The sequence below is a fragment of the Rhincodon typus genome, chromosome 1 (genome assembly GCF_021869965.1).
Source record: "Rhincodon typus isolate 14 chromosome 1, sRhiTyp1.1, whole genome shotgun sequence".
In the NCBI taxonomy this organism is placed as follows: Eukaryota; Metazoa; Chordata; class Chondrichthyes; order Orectolobiformes; family Rhincodontidae; genus Rhincodon; species Rhincodon typus.
Window position 1 is genome coordinate 78322042 of NC_063332.1, and position 10556 is coordinate 78332597.

The 10556-nt window shown below is 39.9% G+C and overlaps 1 protein-coding gene across 1 annotated transcript in view; it reads left to right on the top strand.

Annotated features, from left to right (window-relative positions):
- LOC109927845 (protein furry homolog-like) overlaps positions 1-10556 on the top strand; it is a 291518-nt gene that overhangs the window by 117023 nt on the left and 163939 nt on the right. The window contains exons 3-4 of the mRNA XM_048599687.1: positions 3020-3106; positions 6974-7167. Of these exons, the coding sequence (XP_048455644.1) occupies positions 3020-3106; positions 6974-7167 (281 nt within the window). The remainder of the gene's footprint in view (positions 1-3019; positions 3107-6973; positions 7168-10556) is intronic.

Consider the following 10556-nt stretch of genomic DNA (forward strand, 5'->3'; position numbering starts at 1 on the left):
CTGCCTCCCTAACCTGTTCTTCCTCCCACCTATCCCCTCCTCCCACCTCAAGCCGCACCTCCATCTCCTACCGACCAACCTCATCCCGCCCCCTTGACCTGTCCGTCCTCCCTGGACTGACCTATCCCCTTCCTAACTCCCTACCTACACTCACCTTTCCTGGCCCCATCCCCGCCTCTTCGACCTGTTTGTTTCCTCTCCACCTATCCTCTCCTCTATCCCTCTTCTATCCGCCTCCCACTCTCTCCCTATTTATTTCAAAACCCCCTTCCCCTCCCCCTTTTCTGATGAAGGGTCTAGGCCCGAAACGTCAGCCTCTCTGCTCCTGTGATGCTGCTTGGCCTGCTGTGTTCATCCAGCCCTGCACCTTGTTGTCTCGAGAGAAAAAGACAGTTGGACAGACAAAGGAGTTGCTAACGATCAGGCTGGGAGGGTGAATAGTTGTTAATGGGGACTGTTAGTGACTAACAACACGGGGTGTGTAGTGGCAGGCTATGTGGTAACAAGGCCTGGTGTGTGGGGTGGGGGGCTGGGACATGGGAGAGTTTAGGCTTTAAAATTATTGAACTCAATGTTGTGTCCAGAGGGCTGTAGGGTCCCCAAGCGGAAAATGTGGTGTTGTTCCTCCAGCTTACGTTGGGCTTCACTGGAACACTGTCGCAAGCCGGAGACAGAGATGTTGGCCAGGGAGCAAGGTGGTGCATTGAAGTGGCAGGCAACAGGTAGTTCAGGGTCAACAAGGTGCAGGGCTGGATGAACACAGCAGGCCAAGCAGCATCCTAGGAGCAGAAAGGCTGACGTTTCGGGCCTCGACCCTTTTTTGCGAGCAGAACGTAGATGTTCTGCGAAGTGGTCGCCAAGTCTATGCTTCGTTTCCCCAATGTAGAGGAAATAATTTGTCCTGTACAAAAATAATTTGAAATAATTTATTTTTCTTGAATTGTGAAATATCTCAGTACTACTTAGTTTTGTTTTTACATTTTAGAATCCGTTGTAAATCAGGGATCTCATATATTGTGTCATACTGATACTAATTTTTAATCCACGTTTTTCCATTCTGATTTTTTAAACAGTCGCCTTTTAAGCATTGTATCAGCACTTTTCCCCAAAGGCTCCCGCAGTGTGGTTCCCCGTGACACACCTCTGAACATATTTGTGAAGATCATCCAATTTATTGCTCAGGTACGACTTAAGTAATAGTATTTATGGTGTAGTTATGCTTTATTATTAACAAGTTTGACTTTATCGGAAACATCCTGCTAATTGACCACAGTTCTTAGTGGAATACCCTGTTGTTCTTGTATAGTTTGTATATAGCACGCTGAAATTTGTGTTTGCCAAAATAGTTTTTCAAGGGCTACTTTTTGACTTTTGGAGCCACTTCGGTTATCAGGGGCTGCTTTTAAAACCGGTGCATTTACAATGACAGCAGCCACTCCTTTTAACATCCTAGAATGAAGACCATCAGAATTAGAGATCTCTCATTCTCACTCACACGTTTGCTCTCTGTCTGTCACTCACACACATACACTTGATTTGTCTCTATCTCACACACACGTGCTCTCTCGCTCACGCATGTGCTCTCTTGCGCGCGCACGTGCGCACTATCTCTCCATGTGCAGTTACGAAACAGGTGGCAAAATGGATTTCTTTCTTGCTTCAAATAAAGGTGGGACTAGATGTTAGATTAGGAGTGGTGGACAGTGATAAATGGTATTCCACCAATGTTAGCATTGGGAGGAATTCAAAATTTAAGTGTATATTTTGGACATAGGAATCAAAAATATATATTTTAAATTCAGTATGAAGCCAAATTGAATGGATAGTCATTACTGAAGGGGACTACAACATGTTACAGGAGAATATTAATAAACTTGCAGAAAAGCTTTATAAATGGCAAATTAAGTTCAAAACACAAATCTGAGCAACTGTATTTGGTAGGAAGGTGCAAGTCTAGCTGGGTTGGAAGAAGAAGGGAATCCTTAGGTTATCCTTAGTTTAGCATTAAAGCATAAAAATGCAAAACAAGCACCAGGCTTGAGTTTAATGGGGCAGAATTGAAAAGAGAGCAAATTATGCTAAATCTGTATTGAGTTTTGTTTAGATCACCTTTAGAATACTGTGCACACTACTCCTGGTTGCGAAACTAGAAAGAGTATATAGAGAAACTGAAGATGGTACACAGATCTTACCAGAAATGTCTGGATATACATATCACTGAAGGATTAACAGGCTAGATTTTTCTCTTTCTTGGAAAAAAGAAAACTGAGGGAAGGTCTTTAAAAGTACAATAAGTTTTGCTGGAGGGTCTAAAGAGACAACATGCCCTTTTATGGGAAGGAGTGGAACTGATGGCTATGACGGTCACCAAGAAATCAAAAGGAATGTCTTTACTCAGAGAGTGAGTTGAACATGGTATTTTGCTACCCCAAGGTATTGTTTAAGCAGCCAATTTTGACATTTTTAAAGGGAAGCTAGAAAAACATCTAAGGAAATAAAGAGCATGGCTATTTTAACAGTTATATCATCAATCATAGAATCCCTACAGTGTGGAAACAGGCCCTTCGTCCCAACAAGTCCACACCAACCCTCAGAGCATCCCACCCAGACCCATCCCTCTATAACCCACCTAATCTACACATCCCTGCACACTATGGCCAATTTAGCATAGCCAATCCACCTAGTCTGCACATCTTTGGACTGTGGGAGGAAACCAGAGTACCTGGAGGAAGTCTACGCAGACACGGGGAGAATGTGCAAACTCCACACAAACAGTCGCCCAAGTGTGGAATTGAACCTGGGTACCTGGCGCTGTGAGGCAGCAGTGCTAACCACTGAGCCACCGTGCCACCCCATGAAGTAGGTTGGGAGGAATCTGACTTGGAGTTTGAATACTGGTGTGGGCATATTGACTGTGTGGCTAGTTTCAATGCCATAAATGCGACACAACCATAAAACAGAACTGTATTGGTTATAAACACTTAGAAGTTCAACTACATTGTTTTTGTTTTAACAACAGGAACGTCTTGATTTTGCAATGAAAGAAATCATATTTGATCTACTTTGTGTTGGAAAGCCATCAAAAACATTTGCTATTAATCCAGAGGTAAGACGAGGATTAACTGTTTAATTTTTCTATTAATGTTTGGCAAACCAAGAAATAAGTTTATCAGTTGAGAGAACACCTAGTTGTTTAGGATATTATGACGCTTTGTTACAATAAATTGTACTAATATTTTGTAGCATTTTCCCAATGAAATGATAATCCAGCCGGTAGATGTTATGACCAATGCTGGAACAATACACCGTTGCTCAAGTCCCACTACTTCATGTATCACAACATAAATTAAAAATGATTTTTCTAGTTGCCAATATGGTCAATTAAATGCCTTCTCCATATCATGTTTTAAACAGCAAAATTTAACAGCCAGGTTTCTTAACAAGCACAATTATTATTATCAAAACAAAGTTTATTCAATGAAAGCGCAACAGTTGGTTTACAGACAATACCAATTATATCAAATTATAAATCTTATCCCTCTAAATATTCCAAAAACAAACATGCTGATTCTTCAGAAAAGAAAAAGAAAGATTTCTTTACAGAAATTTGCTTCCTGAACAAAAACACTTGAGCAAATAGATTATTCTCAAAGTCAGAAGGATCAAGTATGTTCCAGAATCTGTTGCTCTGATGTTCTGCAAATGTGGTCAGGTCACTAATTGTATACTGTCGTCTCTAAAGTCTTGGAGACGCAGCTTTCTCAGGAAATACAATCTTGAGATGCTCCTTCAGTCACACTTGCAAAAAAAAAAGAGTATCACCTTAAACTGCACAAGGGAGAGGTCAGATGGGCAGCTTGTTTTTAGCACATCTTACTCCAACTTAGCTAGTTCTAAACAAGCTATTCTCCAACTGATCTATATAAAACAAGAACTTCTCCGAGACATTTGCTGTTCAAAACAGCCCCAGAAAGTGGCTAAAGTAATGCAAACAGTTAGCATGAGTCATAGAAACATAAAACTAGGAGCAGGAGTAGGCCACTTAGTCCTATGAACCAGCTGTGCTATTCATAGGATCATGGTTGATCCTCTACCTCAATGCCATATTTCTACTTTCCTCCCATACCCTCTGATGCCATTAAAATCTAAAACTTTATCTATCTCTTTCTTGAATACATTCAGAATATGTACTTGAATATATACTTGGCCTCCACAACGTTCTGTGATAGAAAGTTCCACAGGTGCACTACTCTTTGAGTAAAGAATCTTTTCCTCATCCTGAGATTCTGCCCCAGATTCTGGGCTTCCAAATCATCTAGTCTGTCCAGCCATGTTAGAACTTTATATACTTCAATCTGGTCCCCTGTCATCCTTCTAAACTCTAGTGAATACAGGCCCAATCGAACCGATCTCTCCTCAGAGGTCATCCCAAGTATCAGCTGAGTGAAATCTTCCGTACTCCCGCTATGGTAAATATGTTGTGTGCCTTTGAACAAGTGTTTGCTTATCGTGCCCCCCCTGCAAGTTGAGCATTCTGCTTGCTACTGCGGTCATGACAGCATGTTGGGATGGGGTTCTTAAGTAGGTGGTTGGCTAATCGAGTCCTCGCCCTTCACCCTCCCATCTGATTAAATGACTGTCCACTTCCAAACTTGCCGCCTGGCTTGGCACAAGTTTTTATCCATTGTTTAACCTATTCTTCCTATCACAGTGAATGACCTCATAATTCCCCATGGGTTATTCTTCATTTAGCAGCTCTTGCCCATTCATTTAGCGTGTCATCATGCTTTTGCGGCCTCATTGTCCTCTTAACTACTTTTGCAATCTAGTGTCAATCCTCAACAAACTTGCATATAATTTATTGCGTTCTTTGAGGCTCCACCTCTGATCAGTGTAGCACCATGCCAGTGATAATGCACCAATCTGAAAATGATCTATTTATATCAACTGTTTTCTATCCTATATCCAAGCTAACGTATTACCCCCAATCCTTGCCTTCTGAAATAGTCTTTACTGTTGCCTTATGAAAATCCAAATAAGCTACATCAGTTTATTCCCTTTCCTCTACTCTGATGGCTGCAACCTCAAAAAAATCTTCAATCGGCCAAACTCGAATTCTCTTTCTTTAGGTTCTTCAATGATGAATTCCCTTTTCTTCATTCACAGGATGTGGGTATTGCTGGCTAGGCCAGCATTCATTGCACACCCCTAATTGCTCAAAGGGCAGTTAAGACTCAACCATATTGCTGTAAGTCTGGAGTCGCATATAGGCCAGACCAGGTAAAGATGACAGATTTCCTTCCCTAAAGAACATTAGGGAAGGTAGATTTTTCCCGACAATCAACAACAGTCATCACTGAACTTTTAATTCCAGATGTTTTATTGAATTCAAATTGCACTGTCTGCCATGGTGAGATTCAAACCTGGGTCTCCAGAATATTACCTGATCTATAGATTAACAGTCTAGCGATAATACCATGAGGCCATCACCACCTCTGGTCCGTAGTTCCATGTTTTCTCTCTCCCTTCTTTGTTAAACAACAGTTACATTTGATACTTACAAATACACTAGGGATGTCTTGGCCATTACCTTGTTTCCCATTGCAATTTCTGTTGTCTCGGGCCCTTAGTTGACCATGTTTACCTTCACTATACGCTCCTTTCTACATAGTTATTGAAGCTCTTAACAGTATGTTTTAATATTGCTAATTAACTCTGATATTCTGTTTTCTCCCTTTTAGTTCTTTATTCATAATTTGCTATTTTCAATAACTTTCCCAACCTTCAGGTTTACTACTCATGCTAACATTGTTATTATTTTCATTTAGCCACAATTGGACCTCCTTTCCCGTAATGATATTATTTCTCAATGGAAGGTGGTTTTGCTAAGAATAATGAAATATTTCTCTACATTTCTTTCTCGCTTCACCCTTTTGATTCCAGTGTGCTTTAGCTAACAAACCCCTCTGACCCAAGTTTAAGACTCAACCTTGGATTTAAGTTAATAATTCTTGAACACTAAAAACTATCATATTATGATCACTGTTCCCTGGAGGGCCCTCGCAATGGATTACAAATTAACCCCAGCTCATTACCCAAGAAAAGACCTTAAGTAATCTGTTTCTTAGTTCGTTCCATGATATATTGTTCTAGGAATCCATTCCATGATCTCATTCTTCAGATATTTGCCAATATAATTTGTCCAGTCACTATGTGGTTATGCCCCAAATGTTTATTGTCGTGTTTTTATTACAAACTATAATCCCTTGCTTAATACTCTGCCCACCATTATTGTTACTGTTTGGGGACCTATAAAGTTCTCTTACCCGGTTTCCTGCCTTTATTATTTCATATCTCCACCCGTAGTGATAGAAGTTCTCAATTTTCTGAGCCAAATCTTTCCTTCAAGGAACAAAGTGCTGGAAGAAACTCTGGTTTGACAATATTGTGCATTCTGAAGGACAGTCATATTGGACTCAAAATGCTTTCCCTTTCCACAGATGTGGCTCAGACTGCAATGTTTCTGCAGCATTTTGTCTTTTCAGATATTCAGCATCCACAGTACTTGGCTTTCATCTTTTCTTCCTGCTGTGCATATAGCATTCTTTATTGTGTCCGGGTTACACAACCCCATGTAATCTAATCCAACCCCACATCCCTCAATACTTTCCGACCTTGTCTTTTCAAAATGTCAAGTACTTTGGAATGTTTAGTTCCCAACCTTGACTGTTAGATCAAAGTCATTCATCTCTATTTGTGCCATTAATTTGCCATCTTATTATACACGCCTTATGCATTCTGATAAGGAACCTTTGATTTTACCATTTGCCATCTTTCTTAGTACTGACATAAACAGTTTGCGTTGTTTGCTATTAATTCAATGTTGTGAGCAACAATTGTTGCAAAGTAATGCCAAGCATGATTAAATTTGAAAGAACTGACAGTTTGTCCTTGTAACTTATTCCTGTTGCAGAGAATGAACATAGGTTTGAGAGCATTTCTAGTTATTGCAGATAGTTTACAGCAAAAAGATGGGGAGCCTCCAATGCCAACAACAGGAGTTGTCCTTCCATCAGGAAGTACATTGCGAGTAAAGAAAATCTTCCTGAACAAAACCCTCACGGACGAAGAAGCTAAAGTGATAGGTTGGTTTATATACTTCTTTGTGTATGTTAGTCTCTCTTTTTGCCTAGACAAAGACATTTTTTGTATTTTTGTTTGAAATATAATCCTCTGCTTCATAATTACATAAATGAGCTCTTGGTTTATCATAATCCCTGCATGCATTTATTTGCCCAATTCTGAAATAGTGAGCTTGAAATTGAACAGAATTTGCTGGTTAAGATATCTCGAGTAAAGGTCTAGTTAACACCTAAAACGGGAGAATGAATACTTCGTGAATCAATCATTTAAATTACCATGTAGACTTAAGTGATTAATTGATAAGCAAACAGTGCCAAAAACACAGTAATAGGGGCAAGCATCCACTTGTTACTTTAATGACCTGAACAGAGTTGTCTGAAGGTATTCAAAAGACTGAAATTTAAAATGTGAAATATGCCTATATCGAGTTAAGCTTGTGTTTTGTCAAACTTTTGTGTTAAGACACAAATCACTTAATTCAAAGTAGTCATCTCTTGTGAAACCAGTTACTAGCTGACCTGGTGGTGTTTGGTGTCATTCCACCAATTGTGCTGGTTTAAAAGCAATGGACAAATTACTTGTTAGTGTTACTATTCAAACAGGATTCCAAGATGACGTTAATCATGGATTTCCTGTAATCAGTTGTTTTTGTTCATTCTGCTCTGTTGCACTTCAGAACTTGAGAACACAAGCTGACATACCAGGGCAAAGTGATGAGAGGTCTGCTCTCTGTTGGAAGTGCCTGCCTCTTTTAGGCAGAGGTTAACATCAGGCTTCATCTGCCTGCTCTAGTGGGTGCAAAAGATAGCACGACACTTTCAAAGAAAAGTGGAGGATATATCTCCAATGTTCTGACTATTGTGGCTGCGTTTGCTGGCACTGAGGAACATATGTAGCATGCTGCAGGGAGACGCTTATTCAGTAAATGAAATCTTTTGACTTTTATCCTGTAGGAAGCATGATAGTCAGTGTGTGTTCCACAAATAGGAATGTGACAACAACCAGATAATCAGGTCTTTCTGATCAGGAGGGTTGTGAGATTGGGTTGGGTAGAAAGCCAGGGTTGGGTGCAGGATGGCGGGGAAGAAAGGAAGAAGCACCCCTCCCCCACCAATCCTGGAGGTCTTTTCTGCAGCCAAACTCTTCCCTCCCACTCCTCTTCCTCTCCTCCCTCCTTGCCTATTTCCCTCCCTCCCTTTCACAGTGCAGAATTTCCTCATTTAATAACCACTTTTTCAGGAATGAATCAATGATGTTGTGCTTGATAGTGGATCTTAGCTTCTTAACTCCCTCCCAAGATTACTCATGCTCCACCAAACTTGGACCTAATTCTCTCAGGCCCAGCATGGGAGTTACATGGTAATGATCAGGCAACCAACAGTGGGAGTACAAAAGAACAGCAGTGCAAATGCAAATGTTTGCACTGTTTCGTTGTACTCATTCAGGGCAGAAGTTAGTTTTGATATTATGCAAATACGTTGGGTGGAAACTTGAACATGACTTCAAATCAGGAAAACACACTTAGGAGCAGATTTTGGCCACAGCTTCCTCATCATACCCAAAACAGAAACCCAGTACAAACAAAATTACAGCCTTGATAATTCTTCTGCTGAATGTAGAAAAATAGTTACTTCTCCCGCATTAACAAATAAAGGAGAATTGACTTTGAAATAGGACTCGAACCATACTTGGCAGATCACTGCTAACCTTAAATGGATTAATTCTCATTCTGTCTCTGTCTGAATGTCTCTCTCCTCTCCATGCAGCTCCTTTAGTTTGAGGTATATTTTTAATTTGCTTTGTTCCAGTCAATCTGTGTATTTTTACTGTTAAGATTTCAATTTTTTTCTGTAAACTACATCTTTTTACACGTTTCAGAGATAGTAGAAACTGCAGATGTTGGAGAATCTGAGATAACAAGGTGTAGAGCTGGGTGAACACAGCAGGCCAAGCAGCATCAGAAGAGCAGGAAAAGGAGCAGGAAACCTTTCTGAAGAAGGGTCTAGGCCTGAAATGTCAGCTTTCCTGCTCCTCTGATGCTGCTTGGCCTGCTGTGTTCATCCAGCTCTACACCTTGTTATCTCTTTTTACACATGGTTAGGTTTGTTAATAACTATGCATACAAGTCTGCATAACATTTTGGTGTAAAACCATTCTGTAACGAATAATTGACAGTGTAATACTCAGCATTTTCCATCTTGCAAAATGGAACCAGCTTTAAAATCCTTGTTCAGTGTTCAATTCTATTTCTTCATTATGTTGATAAATTCATGTTTAGTTTCTGTAAATAAAAATATTTTGTTTTATTCACAGACATATGGGCAACATCTGACCAGGTGCAGTATCAAGGAGCCCTTGTAAAATTGAAAGGAAAGCCCTCCACTGACAGGAGTCTTATGCAGATTGCAAAAAAAAAGGAAAGACTTGCATTTATGACTGACCAATAAAGGTCAAAAAGTGTTTCTTCAACTAACTTAAAAACAAAAATTCGAGATAGTATTCAGCCATGTTTATGTCAGAAACTGCTGAATTTATTGTTTATGTTGAGATTTATGTTTAGAATGAATAAGAAACTAAAGTGAAAAGGCCTCTTGCTGTATTTCATGTGACCATGATAGAGTTTGAGGTGTTTCTCAGTTAATTTTCCAATTCCTTCATGTCTTGGCCCAGATCCATGCGCTCCTACTAAATTAGAAAAATGTCAATATATTTTTAACTGAGTTTGGATTCACTGGCTGTTATCCTTGTCCAGTTGTTCACTCGTAATTCCAGAAGCAATTATGTGGAAATTTTACTTAATTCTGCTGTTAAATTGAAACAGTGTTATTCTTCATAATATTCAACTCTGTTAATCCAGTTTTTAGCTTCATATAATATGACTTGCAGGGTATCCACTGTTCAGAAAAAATAGTGAACGTAAAAGTCAGGCTTGGAAATTGAGCACTGTGCACCCAGTAGAACTAGGAAAACCATAAAATGAATTACTCTGGTAATTTCTAATTCATCGTTATCACATAGTAAAAAGAGCAGAACAAAACTTCATTAGCTGTGAAGCACTTTTTGACCTTTATTGGTCAGTCATAAATGCAAGTCTTTCCTTTTTTTTTGCAATCTGCATAAAACTCCTTCCTGTCAGTGGAGGATTTTCCTTTCCATTTACAAGGGCTCCTTGATACTGCACCTAGTCAGATGTTGCCCAGATGTCAAAGACAATTAATTTCACTTCAATCAGAGATAGTAAGAACTGCCGATGCTGGAGTCTGAGATAACACAGTGTGGAGCTGGAGGAACACAGCAGGTCAGGCAGCATCAGAGGAGCAGGAAAGCTGATGTTTCGGGTCGGGACCCTTCTTCAGAAATGGGGGAGGGGAAGAGGGCTCTGAAATAAATGGGGGGGGTTGGGCTGGGGGAGG